Source organism: Carcharhinus amblyrhynchos, chromosome 21, assembly GCF_965287045.1.
Source record: "Carcharhinus amblyrhynchos chromosome 21, sCarAmb.v2.hapA, whole genome shotgun sequence".
NCBI classification, from domain to species: Eukaryota; Metazoa; Chordata; class Chondrichthyes; order Carcharhiniformes; family Carcharhinidae; genus Carcharhinus; species Carcharhinus amblyrhynchos.
In genome coordinates this window covers 7,394,702-7,410,623 of record NC_137344.1, presented here as the reverse complement: position 1 = coordinate 7,410,623, position 15,922 = coordinate 7,394,702, and the positions used below count along the sequence as shown (strand labels likewise).

At 40.6% G+C, this 15,922-nt stretch overlaps 1 protein-coding gene across 22 annotated transcripts in view; it reads right to left on the bottom strand.

The window, feature by feature from the left end:
- Nucleotides 1–7,866, bottom strand: part of bptf (bromodomain PHD finger transcription factor) — a 160,383-nt gene extending 152,517 nt beyond the window's left edge. For all 22 annotated transcript variants that reach the window (XM_080209404.1, XM_080209392.1, XM_080209383.1 and 19 more), the window contains exon 1: nt 7,377–7,866. In XM_080209404.1, coding sequence (XP_080065530.1) covers nt 7,377–7,866 — 490 coding nt within the window. The remainder of the gene's footprint in view (nt 1–7,376) is intronic.
- Nucleotides 7,867–15,922: the final 8,056 nt, after the last annotated feature.

Here is a 15,922-nt window from a genome sequence, read left to right as displayed (position 1 = left end):
TATAAACGATCCTGAGCTACTAATCAAGGGCAGCAAGGGAACTGTCCAAAGTCTGGTCAACATTTCTCCTCAGCCATCATTAAAATACATAAATTGCCATTTATCTCAGTGCTGTTTATGGGAACAAACTGGTCAGTGCATTTTCCTGTAAAACAGCTCAGAAATACTTGATTAACTGTAAAATACTCAGACATCCTGATGTCATGAATGACACCTGTATAGCATTTGGCACCCATTAATCAGTACTATTCAATCCTCATACCTATAAGCCAGATGAAAAAAAAATCACAATACTTCATGTTAGATATGTTCAGGATTTTAAACCCACTACTGATTGGCTTCCAATAGCTACAAGCAGAAGCCCAAGAACAGGTCAGCTGGCTATCGAACTGCTGATGCAAAAACTTTTTATTTGTTAAAAATCACATCTTCAACTAAAGAATCTGGATAGCATTTCTTCAATCCAGTTGTCCGGTTGCTCTGTTGTCTATGTCATTTCCTAGTTTCGGTTAGTGACTGCACTGCCCTCACATTGCTTGGAAATATGATCAGATAGATAGTTTCCCGTGTTTTGCTTGCAAAACAAATGGCAATCTTGTCAAGGAAGGTAGATGTCTTCCACACTTTAATTTCGTTTTATTTATAGCTGACAAAATGTCACATACAGTTTGTGAATTTATAGATGGTGCAATTCAGACACTTAAAAATAACTCATCTGCAGTATATGTTGCTTTCTCAAAAGGGCATCACAGGCGCTACTGTAGAAGAGCAAAACTGAGTATACAGTTGGGCCAGAGCCTTCAATGCAGTACCAGTGCATTGTAGGAAGTGACATATTTCAGGTGAGACGTTAAGTTTGAGCTCCGTTTATCTGTTCAGGTGCATGGAAAAGACCAAGCGAGTTCCCCCAATGTCTGTCAATACTTGCTCCTCAACTATCATCATCACAACAGATTAACTAGTCAGTTACTTTATTTGCTGTTTGAGGACCAGTTAAAAATATACTTCATAAAGCATATGGGATCCTTGGCTTTTTACCAGATTTGCCTGAACAACAATGAAATACATCCAATTTCAGTTCTGGTACAGGTTGCCGCCAGCCCCTTCTGAAGTCAAGTTTTGATATGCAGAGAATAATCAGAAGTAAAATTTCTAACATCATTGGTGACTGTCAACCTAAAGTCAACTTTGGCCTGTGAGTGGAACATTGTATATCACTTGCCTGAGTCTGCAATGGCCTGTAATATTCAAAGTCCATACAGAGGTGTGACATATTGGTACAAAGTACAGCTGTCAAATGTAAATATCATTAAAGCAACTGCCACACACCACCTCCAACTACTTTTGCTCATATTTGTAAACATTTACTTAATGAAAAGTATCAGAGTTTCCATTGTTTTTGAATTCACACACAACTTGCGTATGCTTGTAGCAGACCTGTGCTCATACCAAGTTTCTTAGCAACATAGAATAATGGTCCAAGATTCTGTTTCTGTACTTGTCAAAATTTTCACTTGGGATTGCAGTAGTAAAGTTGAAAGACCATTGGCCAGAAAATAAAATACAAGACAAAAAAGAAAATAAATGGGGAAATATAAAGAGATTGGTACAATTAAAAAGCCATTCTCTTCCTGCTATTATACTGTCCAATTAGTAACTTTGAGATTCGGGACCATGACTTCACTGCACATCTGGCACAAGAACAAGAATTTTAGAAAAGGAGCATTTTAGTTCCACAAGATTAAACTACTTTCATTTCTAAAATAAACTTTTGTTCTCTGACCATGGCAATATAACACTAGTCAATCCACAAGTGTGCGGCTTATGTGGCAAAGAATAAATCTAGGTAATTTAATCTTCGTTGCACTCCCAAGGATTTTATTGCAATAACCAAATTGAAGGTGATTCAAGACATATATGTTGACTGGCAAGTTGGAAATACCATTGTCGAATTCCCGTCCAATCAATTTACACATTTTATAACCACCTGCACCCCCCCCACAATTAATTATCCTGTGGGCAAGTCATCAGTAAACAACGTGCCCATCAATGAGACATATAAAAGTGCAGTTTGTTGCCCTCCAATTGTTTTCACACTTCCATAATTTCAACTTTTACAGTTCCAAACACAAGTTTCAACGTCGAGAAATAACAGTTGAGAACTCATCTTCACCTCCTTTAAAAAAAATTGTATTTATTCCATGTGCAATATTTACACAACTGGAAGCGAATGATAAATTGTACAGCAAGTCTGCTGAGTTCTTGGAATATAACTTAGTGAGTACATGGTTGTTCTTCATAGCATTTTGAAGGGTGCAAGTAGTATTATGTGAGAGGGTCGACGTATAGTTGATAGTTTAAAGTTTGGAAGTGTTTTTAAGGGAGAATTTGTGGGATTGTAAATTCAATGAATATATTTGGACATTTTACTTAACCTATCACAGGATGCAATTTTAAATGGAAACATTGATGTATTACACGTAATCACACTGCAGTGCAATCCAGCTGGAGTGAGATGACAGAAACCAGTGAATGGAGTACTAACCTGTAGGGATCAGGAAAGCAACTTAATCTCTGGCATGCCCAAATCATCTAACTGACACTGGCACTTATAGAAGAAGCATCACATTGAGTGTTTGTGTACAAATCTTTTGAAGGTGGCAGGAGCAGTTAAAAATACACTTAATAAAGCATATGGGATCCTTGGCTTTTCAGTTTGCATATAAAAAAGGGAGGTTATGCTAGAACAAATTTTTTAAAACTCCTTGAGCCCCTACTCTGGGCACCACACTTACATGAAGGTTTTGGAGAAGGAATACAGAAGAGATTTACTGAATGCTTCCAGGAATAAGGGATTACAGATACATGAATAAACTGGAGAAGCTGGGTTATTCTATTTCAAACAGCAAAGGCCTGCAAGAGTTTTGAGAGAGGCGTTTAATATTAGATTTGTAGACAGACCAAAAAAAAGAAACAATTTCTAACAGATGATGGATCAATGACTAGAGGCACTGATTTCAGGTTCTGAACCAACAGAAACACAAGCAAATCTTTTTAACACAATTAATAAATACAATTTGGAACCGATTGTCCCCTTGAGTGACGAATACAGATCCAATAAAAGCCTTCAAAAGTTAATTGGATAAATATTTGGAGAAAAAATGCATGGAAATATGGAGGGAATGGTGAAGAGAAAATAAAATGAGTCTAAGTTGACTGTTCTCCAAAATCAGTAGAGCTTCTGTAGAACAACAACACAAACAGAAGCAGAAGTAGACCACTGGTCCTTCAAATCTGCCCCACCATTCAATACAATCATGGCTGTTCTAAGCCGGCCTCAACTCTTTTTCTGCACCATTTCCCCACAACCCTAAATTCTTCAATCAAATATTTATCCAGCTCCACCTTAAATGCTTCTAATAATCCAGTCTCCACCACCCTTTGGAGCAGACAACTCCAGAAATTTATCACCATGGTTTACCTCAGTTTTAAATGACTGACCTTTTACCACATAGCTATGTCTCCTTGTTCCACTAATGAAAATATATCATCTACCCTGTCAAGCCCCCTTGAACCTTGTATATTCGAATAAGGTCACCCCTTCATTCTTTTAAACTCCAAGAAATACAGAGCCAGATTTTGCAATCTTCCTTGTTAGGACAATCCGTTCATCCCAGGAATTAGCCTGGTCAATCTCCTTTGGATTGCCTCCAACATTACTATATCCTTTCTAAGGTCAAGGAACCAAAATTGCACACAGTATTCTAGGTGAGGCCTTGCCAACACCCTTTAAAATTGCAACAAAATCTCCCTATTTTTAAACTCCAGTGCCTTTGCAATAAAGGCCAAAATGTCTTTTGCCTTGTTGACTACTTGCTGGGCCTGCCTGTAGCTTTTTTTTGTGATTCATACACTAGAACACCTAGATCCCGCTTGACTTCACTCACCTGCATTTCTAAGTGTACTACATCTACAGATTCCCCTCTATCTCCATTTAGATAATAATCTGCCTTTTGACTTCTACCGAAGTGCATGACCTCACATTTCCTCACACTAAATTCCTTTTGCCAGGTTTTCATCTAATCACCTAATCTATATCTCATTGCAGAATCATAGTATCCTCATCACAACATGCCCATCCACAAACCTTCATATCATTGGCAAATTTGGAAACCTACTTCATCCAAGTCATTAATGTAAATAAGTGAACAATTGCGGGCCAAGAACTGATCCGTCCGGTACTCCACTAGTTACATCCTTTCATTCTGAAACCTTTGTTTCCTATGTGAAAGCCAGTTTTCAATCCAAGGGCTTTTGCTTTATGCACCAGCTTGTCAAATCCTATTTGGAAATCTAAATACACTAGGTCTACAGGTTCCCCTCTAGCTACTCTCCCTGTTACATCCTCAAAGATTTTGAGCAAATTTGTCAAATACAATTTACCTCTCATAAAACCACATTTACTATGTTCGATTAAGCCATATGGCCTCCTTCTGTGGGCAGCTATTTTTTTAAACTATGCCACAATCCAACTTTTAAAAGGAAAAAAAAGTTATGCGCAAAGATGATGCTGGCTTCAGTACTTCTCATTTCTTTCTCCGTGCTTCAAGTGTATCTATGTGGTGTACAACATTTGCTATGTTTAATCCCAGGTTAATTTCCTCCTCACATTAGATCAGTCACCAAAATGGAGGCTTCCATCTCCAGAATGTTGTCTGTCTGCTCATGCTACTGAAACCCAAATTCACATAATAACCAGCTCCAGAATCGCTTGTTTAATGCTCCCCTCCCTGACATACCCTGCTTCACCAACTCCAGCTAATTCAGAACTCAACTTGAGGCACCTCTTCAACAGCATTTTACAAATCCATTGCCAGATGAAACGATTGAGCAGTTAGCTTGTCCGGATGCTGTTCAGCTACACCATAAATATGTGGAATCAGGTCACAAATCAGCCATGATCTTATTGAATAGAAAAACTGACGCAAGGGGCTAAATGGCCTATCTTGTTCCAATATCCTTTTAAAAACAGCTTAATATTAATAAATTGACTGTCCATTTATAAACACACCAGAAGTGCACCAAGTCCATTAAACAATCCAACAGTTATCACTTTTTGAAGTCAATTCACAAATACCATTAAAAAAAAGACAGTCTAGACTAACTTACTAACATCTTACAAAACATCTTTTGAACTCTTGACATCTCCACAAGCAGATATGAGAAACATCACTGACTAATCAGTAGTTTCTTCCAAGCACCAAAACAAAATTTGATTGGGAATAATAAGGAGCATGACGTTTTAAAGAAATTTGGAATAATAATTTGTTTTTTAACAAAGCAGTTATTGATATCCAAATGGTTGTGGTTTAAAAGTGACACTGAACTCAAGACCGGAGAGTGCAGTGGAAGGGTTATGGGGGGGGGGGGAAGTGAGCAAGTTGGGAATGCAGTTTTTAAAAGGACAGAAGAAAAATAATAAACATTTCAGGGACAGAGTCAAAGATCAGGGATATTGTGATTGAAGGAACAGCTAGTGAAGATGGGACAGAAGGTGTATGGAAAAAGTAGCATTGAAATATCAAAGAAATGCAGGTTACAACTGGGACATACAAATGGCGATGATTACTTCAACATAGATATCACGGTGGGATTGGACTTTAAATCTACTCAATTATTTTCAATGTGATGGAGTACAGATTTTAACTTGGCAAGGAAATCAATAACGGATTTCGAAAATGCTGTTGCAGAGGTGTCTCTGTTTGAGTTCTGAATTAGCTTGCATTCTTGGAGAAGTGTATGTCAGAGAGGAGAGCATTAAACAAGTGATTCTGAAGCTGGTTATTGCATGGATTTGGGTTTCAACATCATGAAATAACCAGCACAAGCAAGCAGACAACATTCTGGTGACTGAACCAACGTGGGAGGAAGTTAACCTGAGATCAGTTAGTAGAAATGTTGCACACTACCTGGATGCACATGAAGCATGAAAAAAAAAGCAGAAGTACTGAAGCCAGCATCATTTGTGTTGGCAAGAAACAGAACCCAAAGATAGGTATCTGCATGCAGGATGGCAGTAGAACAACGCACAAAAAGAGTCCTTAATTAAAAAATCAAGAGGATTAGGTCTCCATAATCAAAATATTCAACATTAAAAATTGTAAAACCGTGTCAATATTAATGTACCAGTCAACCATTATTTTCATAAGTAATTGTGGCTAGATGATTACAGAGAAAAAAATACCGTGACCTACATTTATAGTTCGAGTCAATTTGATTCACAAGGGAAGTTGTACCTTTACTTACCTTTCACATTACCAACAATACAAGGTTGCTTTGTATATCATAAATCTGCAACTTTTCAGAGCAGTTTGCCATTTGCAAATTTCAATGCACTAAAAATAAACAACCCTAGGAAAATATGCCTCAGCGATCACTTGAAGGGTCAAAACTGATTCGCCTTATTAACTAAATTATTTGAAAATAAATATTTGAAAAAATTCATTGGGCAGACTGAATTTGATCTAATTCTGACAATAGAGACAAAAAAACTTGCTAATCTGTCAGTTCTATTCCAAAGTACAGGGCTATTTAACCCTCCAAACAACTATAATCAAACTTCTTTCAAATTATGAAATCTAGTATGAATTAGTAGAGAACACATCAGTGTTGCTTTTTTTTATTGGAAAGGACAAAACAGGTTTAAGGGAAAACTTCAAACTATCGTTACAAAAAGGCTTTATTTATTATGGTCTTATTTGAAAGATTAATCTATTTCTTTCCAGGTAAAATAAAATGGATCAATCCCTTTATATTGGGTTGTTGAGGATTTCCAGAATTCTATTTCAAATTTAGAACAATTGTTTCCGTTTTTTAATCAAAACAACAATGACCAAACAAATAAGGGCTTCGTTTAGAAGTAAAAACCATGAAGTTGAAAACCCCAGTATCAGGCCAAAAAGTTATTTATCTGATGTCAGAAGCAATTGGACTGTCAAGATTGTCATTGAGGTCCTTCCGCCCCCCAACCAAGTTCTGTAACAGGACAAGCAGCAAGCAAACTATGTGCAATTTGAGCACATCCCAACCATTCAGCAACAAATTACTCTCCCTGATCAAACGAATGCAACTTCAGATGATCATGACAGTGTAGGTCAGATTAAATGTTCCAACAGTTAAGTCGCACTTTGGCAAATGCCATGGCAACTGTTGCATGCAGGCTCTCAAAAGAAGTTTGACGAGTTTTGCATGTGCCATTACCTGACAAAGTGGGATCTCCAAACAATACAGCCAAATATGGCGTGAGGCATTGATCAGACAACATATTTCAAAATAAAAAGGGGACGGAAGAAGCTGCCACTGTTGAAGTGTATTACCTGGAGTACTGCTGTAAGTGCTGTGACTCCTGAAGCTGCTCTCTGTGCAATAACTAGCATCATCGTCCTCGTCCTCCTCTTCCTCCTCCTCAGTGGCCTGGTGATAATCCGAATCTTGCTCGTCCTCCTCTTCGTTCTCCCGCTCATCCTCATCGTCGTCCTCGTCCTCCTCGGACACCAGGCTCTCATCCTCCTCCTCCTCGCTCTCGTGGTCGTCGTAGATGACTTTGTTGACGGTCAGCCTGCGGGAGCGGCCGCCCTGCCGCTGCTGCTGAGCCGCGGCCTTGGCCCTGCCCCGGCTCCCTGCCTTGCCACCTCTCGGCGTCCGGCTCCCCCTGCCGCCAGCTTCAACATGATTGAGCCGCCGGTCGGCCCCTCTGCCTCTGCCTACCCCGGTGGCCCGATACCTCAGACTCCCGGCCGGTCCCCCGCCACCTCCCGCCGGCGAAGCATCGAGCGTCTTGGGCGGCCTACCTCTCCGTCCTCTCATGGTGATTCCCCCCCCCCCCGCCCCGCCTCACTTTATGTTTAGCCCCCCCCCCGCTCCCTCCTTCCCCCCAAAAAATCACCTCAAGCCTCTTCCCTCCCCCAGAGGGGAATTAAACAGATTTGGATTTATTATTATTCTTATTTTCAGACTCTCCCTCCCGCCTCCCTTTTCCGCAGTCTCCGGGAGGGAGTCGCCGAGCCTCGAGCACTCTGATTATTGTTATTTTATTTCTTTTCCTCGCTCCCTCCCTCTCTCTCTCTTTGCTCTCCTCCCTCCTCCTCCTCCTCCTTCTCCGTCGCCTCCTGCTTCACTCCAACCTTCCGGCATCCATGTTGTATTCGGGAATCGCCGCCATTTTTGTCAACCAGTCAACTGGTCACGTGACCCGCCTCCCCCACCACCTTCCCCTCGCGCGCGCCGCCTCCCGGGACCCGGCACGAGCAACAACAAGGAACCCCCGGCCTGGCCTGCACTGCTCACACACACACACCTAAAAATAATGTGTATTTACAGAACTACTACATGTGGTCAAATGACATGCAAAATTGGTAAAATTCAAAATCGCAATGTCAACCGAAATTCTATATCATATACAAAAACTAGTTAAAGGAAAAAGTGTAATGCTTGATGGATCGTCCTTCCAATATAAATTTTATATGAAAAATTCTAGTTAGTCAAAAGAAAAAAAAGTAATGTTTTTACACATTACACATCCAGTAGAAATGTTACATGCAAAACTAGTCAGTCAAAGGAAAAATGCAATGATTTATATATATGTCAAATTATTTATGAAAAACTAGTCAAAGGAAAAAATGCAACACTTTATAGATTATCTATCCTATAGAAATTTTATATGCAAAACTAGTTGGTTAAAGAGAAAATGCACTGCTTTATATATATTATGTATCCAATATAAATTTTATATGAAAATCTCTAGTTGGTCAAAGGAAAATGCAATGCTTTATACTATATCCAATAAAAATTCTATATTGTATGCAAAACTAGTTAAAGGAAAAAAGAATAATGCAAAGTTTCTTATATCCAGCCAAAATGTTCTATGTGAGACTAGTACATTTCAAAATTGTAATTTTTAAAATTCATTCATGGGACATGGGCATCACTGGCTGGCCAGCATTTATTGCCCATTCCACTTGCTTAAAGGCAGTTGAGAATCAACCACATTACGATGGGTCTGGAGTCACACATAGGCCAGACCAAGTAAAAACAGCAGATTTCGTTCCCTAAAGGACATTAGTGAACCATTGACAATCAACAATGGTTTCATGGTCATCAGTTGATTCTTAATTCCAGATTTTTTTTATTGATTTTTTTTAATTGAATCCCTTCCATACTGTCGGGATTCTGTGAAATTCTATCATCTATCATCAGGATTACAACCCAGGCCCCCAGAACATTAGCTGGGTTTCTGGATTACTTAATCTAGCAATAATACCACGAGGCCATCACCTCCCCATGCTTTATATTTCTCCCAACAGGAATTAAATCAGATGCAAACTAGTTAGTCAGATGAACCTGGTGAACTGGTTCAACGACAACACTCTCTCCCTCAATGTCAGTGAAATAAAGGAGATAGCCATTGACTTCAGGAAGCGTAGCAGAGGATATGGCCCTGTCTACATCAACAGGGAAGTGGTCGAGAACGTCATGTTTCTTGGTGTTCAGATCACCATGTCCTGGTCTCTCCATGCCAATGCTACAGTTAAGAAAGCTCACCAATGCCACTACTTTCTCAGGTGGCTAAAGAAATTTGGCATATCAACTACGACTCTCACCAACCTTTACAGATGCATCATTAGAAAGTATCTTTTCTGGTTGTATCACGGTTTGGTATGGCTCCTGTTCTGTCCAAGACCACAAGAAACTACAAACGGCTGTGAACAAAGCCCCTGTCCAACACGCAAACCACCCTCCCATCCATTGACTGTCAATATTCCAGCTGCTTCAGAAAAACAGCCAGCATAATTAAGCACCTCACGCACCCCATTCATACTTTCTTAAAATCCCTACAGTGCAGAAGGAGGCCATTTGGCTCATCAAGTCTGCACCAACCACAATCCCACCCAGACCCTATATCCAGAACCCCTCATATTGATGCTGCTAATTCCCTGACACTAGAATTAATTTAGCATGGCCAATCAACCTAACCCACTCATCTTTGGACTGTGGGAGGAAACAAGAGCATCGGGAGAGAAAACCCACGTAGGAAGAACGTGCAAACTCCACACAGACAGTGACCGGAGGTCAGAACTGAACCCTGGTCCCTGGCACAGTGAGGCAACAGCAAAAACAAAATATAATAAAACAATGGGAAATCCTATATATATTTCTAACTGATATTTGTAAAATGAAATGCAAAAGAAAAAAACAACCTCTAATAACATGAGGCAGTGCAACGTTTTATAAATATTTAACAGAAATTAGTAACAAAGGGAAAACACGATGTTATCACAAAACCAAGATACTGCGAATGATGGAAATGTGACGAGTCATGTTCGACTGGAAACTAGATGTTCCCCGAGATTTTCAGCACTTTCTGTTTTTTTATTGAGGCAATGTCATATTTGACGAGTAAAATGCAAAAATAATGAGGTAATAAACCTTGTGCAATGCAAAAAATGCAATTGTTTTCTACAAAACTCTAAACAAAAAATTAAAATGCGAAGTTACATCTCAGAACCATGGACAATTGAAAACAGAGAAGTCATTTATATTAGAATAAAAACTTGTAAAATACAACAAGGACAATGCAGTTTATATTATGTATTTAGCTGGAAAAATACAAAGTAAAATCCACGCGCTGGGCATTTCACGCACTTTTATTTTTGCAATGGGATTTTTTTTTACAAAAATGTGACAGGTTGGACAACTGTTTAAAAGAAAACTTTGCTCCAAAGCCCAACATCAGAAAGGGGACGGAAACTTGTTCCTTTTTTTGCAACAAACGCGAGAAGCTGTTCGCCTTTCGCCATTGGTTACTTTCTGTTGTCTCCAGCCGGAGGTAGCGATTGGACGGGGCGGGACTGATGAACATTTCCCCCCATCCAATTCCAAATTCCAGCCCGGAGAGAAATTAATGATGTGGGGGGGACATTTGGATCTCTTGCGGGGGGCGGGGGGGTGGAAATAAATCCGGGGGGGGGAAAGGGGGGGGTCTGGGGAAAGGCAGCAGGAACCCCCCCCCCCAGCCAATCAACCTTCCCATAACATCCCGCCCCAAGGCAACAACCAATGAAAAGAGCCCTTACAGAGAAACAAAGCAACAAATTCCGCAAAAGCAAAAGCTTTTAAAGATAAAAGTTCTGCTCTTTGCTTTGTTTCCACTGCCTGCACCGTTTCCTGCCACACTTTGCAATGGCTGTAGAAAATACTCTTCTTTTTGATCCCCCAACCTCGCTTCCCCCATGGAAATCTTTTCACGTATTAAATGTGTACACAAATCTCTAATGTCCTGGATGAAAAGTTCATTGACCTGGCGGATAAACAATTGCAACCAACCCGACCACAGTCTGAAATTGACAAGAGTGTAACTGCTTGTCTGTCTGCACCCCCCCCCCACCCCTTGCACACACACCTGAGACCATCCCTCACTCCCCAAAACCTTTATTGTTTCACAGGAAACCTATGAATGCCAGTCAAGAGCAGGTTGTTTGTTTAATCTCCCCCGAACATCTGCTATACAATTCTTGAGGCGAGACCCATCTCCACCCCCGCCCCTCTCCCCCAGGAATCAGCCTCCAGGGTGCCCCAGCCCTGGGATCAGCTTTCTGTCTTAACTAGGGTTACAGCAACAATGTGTTTCTGCCATGGGACAGAACAGGAATAAAAGATTCAGCTGGAGGATATGCTGTTGACAGCTTGTAAAAAGCTGCCTCGCTCTGGCAGCCTACTTTAAATGTTTTTTTTCAAAAAAGGGGTCAGTAAGTTTATTTCATTTGTGTCACAAGTAGGTTTACATTAACACCACAAAGAAGTCACTGTGAAACTCCCCTAGTCGCCACACTCCAGTTCCTGTTTGGGTACACTGAGGGAGAACTTAGCATGGCCAATGCACCTAACCAGTATTTCAGACTGTGGGAGGAAATCCATGCAGACATAGGGTGAACGTGCAGACTCCACACTGACATTAACTCAAGCCAAGAATTGAACATGGTTCCCTAACGCTGTGAGACAGCAGTGCAAACCACTGTGCCAGCCCCTAGTGTGATGAACAATTGAACAATTTAGGGTTTAGAGGATAAATTTTTAAAATCCATTTTCATGGATGTTTTGATAAATGCAACTATTCCACATTCATTACTGTGAAAAAGTGTTGCCAGTACTAGTGTTTGGGGCTATTATTGGCTATGAAATCCATCAAAGGCATGGCTAAACTGTGAGTGAACAATAGGTTATCAACCTAAAATATGAACTTTGTTTCTCTCTCCACTGATGCTGTCTGACCTGTATTTCCAGCATTTTAACTTTTTTTAACTTCAGTTCAAAGTCTATTTTTCCTGAAGTAAAATCTTCTCCTGATCAAAATCTCACAATTTCTTCCTCTAAATGTAAATATCAGACAAAGGAGGGGTGGGGTTGAGCTTCCATTTATTTGTGAATAGACAGCTCACAGATATGCAAATGTTCAAGCTCACTCATCAAAAAGGAATTTTGGGGCCAACACTATCTCTGGAATTGTATCTAAAAAGAACCATGGTCTTCAGAGAAGAGATAAGTCAGAAATCAAAGAGCTAGATGTTCATTAAATGCATTTAATCCTGAGCAATCAACTATCAGCAAGTAATAGACATCTAAGTGATGCTACAACCAACAGATCAGACCAAAGCTCTGCAGTCCTGCCACATCCAACCATGAATGGTGGTGGACAATTAAATAACTCACTGGAGGCAGAGACTCCTCAAATATCCCCATTGTGAATGACAGGGGGATCCAGCACATCAATGCAAAAGATAACGCTGAGGCATTTGCTACAATCATCAGCCAGAAGTACCGAGTGGATGATCCATCCTGGCCTCCTCCAGTGGTCCCAGCATCACAGATGCCAGTCTTCAGCCAATTCTAAACACTCCATGTGATAACAGGAAATGGCTGAAGGCACCGGGTACTACAAAGGCTCTGACAATATTCTAGCAATAATACTGAAGGCTTGTGCTTCAGAATTTGTTGCATCCCTTGCCAACCTGTTCCAGTACAGCTACAACTCTGGCATCTACCCGGCAATGTGGAAAATTGCCCATGTATGTCCTGGACACAAAAAGCAGGACAAATCCAACCTAGCCAATTGCCACCCCATCAATCTACTTTCAATCGTCAGTAAAGTGATGGAAGGGGTCATCAACAGTGCTATCAAGCTGCATTTACTTAGCAATAACCTGCTCACTGACACACAGTTTGGGTTCTGCCAGGACCATTCAGCTCCTGATCTTATTACAGCCTTGGCCAAAACTTGAACAAAAGAATTGCTCAAAGAGGTGAAGCGAGAGTGATTGCTCTTGACACCAAGGCAGCATTTGACCAAATGTGGCATCAAGGATTCTGAGAAAAACTGGAGTCAATGGAAATCAGGGAGAAAATTCTCTGTGGGTTGGAGTCATACCTGGCACAAAGAAAGATGGTTGTTCTTGTTGGACATCCACCATCTCAGTCCTAGATATCACTGAAGGAGTTTTTCAGGATCGTATCCTAGCTCCAACTATCTTCAGCTGTTTCATTATTGTCCGCTCCTCCATCATAAGGTCAGGAATGAGAATGTTTGCTGATGACTGCACAATGTTCAGTACCATTTGCAACTCCTCAAATACTGAAACAGTCTGTCCATATGCAGTGAGACCCAGGCAAAGCTAAATGGCGAATAACATAGATGCCAGACAAGTGCCAGGCAATGACCATATCCAACAAGAAATAATCTGACCAGTTCCCCTTGACATTCAGTAGTATTACTATCACTTTAACCACCATTATCAACCCCTGGGGGCTATCATTGACCAGAAACTGAACTGAATTGGAGCAGCTAGAGCAGCACAGTGGCACAGTTGTTGGCACTGCTGCCTCACAGCGCTGTGGACCCAGGTTCAATTCTGACCTTGAATTATTGTCTATGTAGAGTTTGCATGTTATCCCCAAATCTGCATTGGTTTCCTCCGGGTGCTCCTGTTTCCTCCCACAGCCCTAAGATGTGTGGGTTAGGTTGATTAGCCATGCAAAATTGCCCCTTAGTGTCAGGGGGTCTGGCAGAGTAAATACATGGGGTTACATGAATAGGGCCTAGGTGGGATTGTTGTCAGTGCAGGCTTGATGGGCCAAATGACCTCTGTCTGCACAGTGTGGATTCTATGGGTTCTAGTCTATAGATAAATATTGTGACTCCATGAGCAGGTCAGAGGCTGTGAATTCTGTGGTGAATAACTCATCTCCTGATTCTCCAAAGCCTATTTACCACCTGCAAAGCACAAGCAAGGGATGTGATGGAATATTCCCCACCTGCCTGGATCAGTAAAGCTCCAACAACACTCAAGAAGCTCCTCGCCATCCAGGACAAAACAACAACTTGAATGACACCCATCCACCACTTTAGACATTCACTCCCTCCACCATTTTCACACAGCAGATCAGCGTGCACCATCTACTAGATGCACTACAGCAACTCACCAAGACTCCTTCAACAGCACCCTCCAAATCTCTGATCTCTGTCACCTAGAAGGACACGAGTAGCATGCACCTGTAAGTTCCCCTCCAAGTCACACACCATCCTGACTTGGAATTATATCACTGTTCCTTTAGTGTTGATTGTTAAAATCTTGGAACTCCTTCTGTATCAGCACCCTGAGTGTTCCTACACCACACGAACTGCAGCAGTTCAAGAATGCACCTCATCACTACCTTCTCAAGGACAATTAGGGATGGACAACAGATGCTGGCCTTGCTACACCCTGTGGAAGGAGAATAAAAAATACAATTTGCAACTGGCTCCCATACTCCAAAGTCATGTAATCTTCTGAAGAAGCCCAAAAAACAGGGGAAAAGCAGAAAAATTCTCTCATTTCAAATGGATGAAAATTAAAGGCAGATCAGGTTTTATATCAGGAGAGACTATGTATCATATGAGAAGACACTAAGTCGGTTAGGATAATATTCACTGGAGTTTAGAAGAGTGAGGAGATCACATGGAAACTTATAAAATTTGAGCAGGCTCAAACAGGGTAGATTCAGATAAAATGTTCCCAGTGGCGGGGAACTAGGGCTGATAGTTTGAGGATAAAGGGTAAATCTTTTAGAACTGAACCATTGAACCCTACAGTGCAGAATTTCAAATGTATTTCCCATTCACTAACTGCCGTGGGGAGAAATGTCATTACCCAGAAGGTGGTGAATTTGTGGAATTCACTATCACAGAATATATTTGAGGCCAAAACATTGTGTGATTTCAATTAGAAGTTAGATATAGCTCTTGGGGGCAAAGAGATCAGGAATTTGGGGGGAAGGGGGATTAAGATATTGAATTTGATGATCAGCCATGATCAAAATGAATGGTGTGGCAGGCTCAAAGGGCTGAATGGCCTACTCCTGCTTCTAGTTTCTATGTTTCTGTATGTTAAAACAGTCAATATATTTTCATAAAACTCAATTAAATATAAAATATTTAGTGAAATGCTAAGGAGTAAGAATTAAAAGTGCAGATAGGAAAATCTGCAATGGTTTGAAAGTTTTAAATAAAAATACTTCTTTCACGCAAACAGAAAATCTCGAATGGCAAGCAGATCTTGTCTTCTGACAATGCATTCTGTAACATTTTCAAATCTTACCTTTCAAGTGGATAATTAAATGTAAGTTCTCTGAATGACAAGAATTTTGGAAGAAGATTTGAGCTGATCCATTCCATTTTCTCTCAAGCAACATTAGTCACTGCTTTTGTGAGACTGTGACATTAGTGTGCCTTTAAGAATTTTTTATTTAAAAATCATATTCTCTGTCGCTTATAAACAGTTATTTTCATTGTGGCACCGGCTGCCTGATTAGTCTTTTTATTGCTGCTTCAATG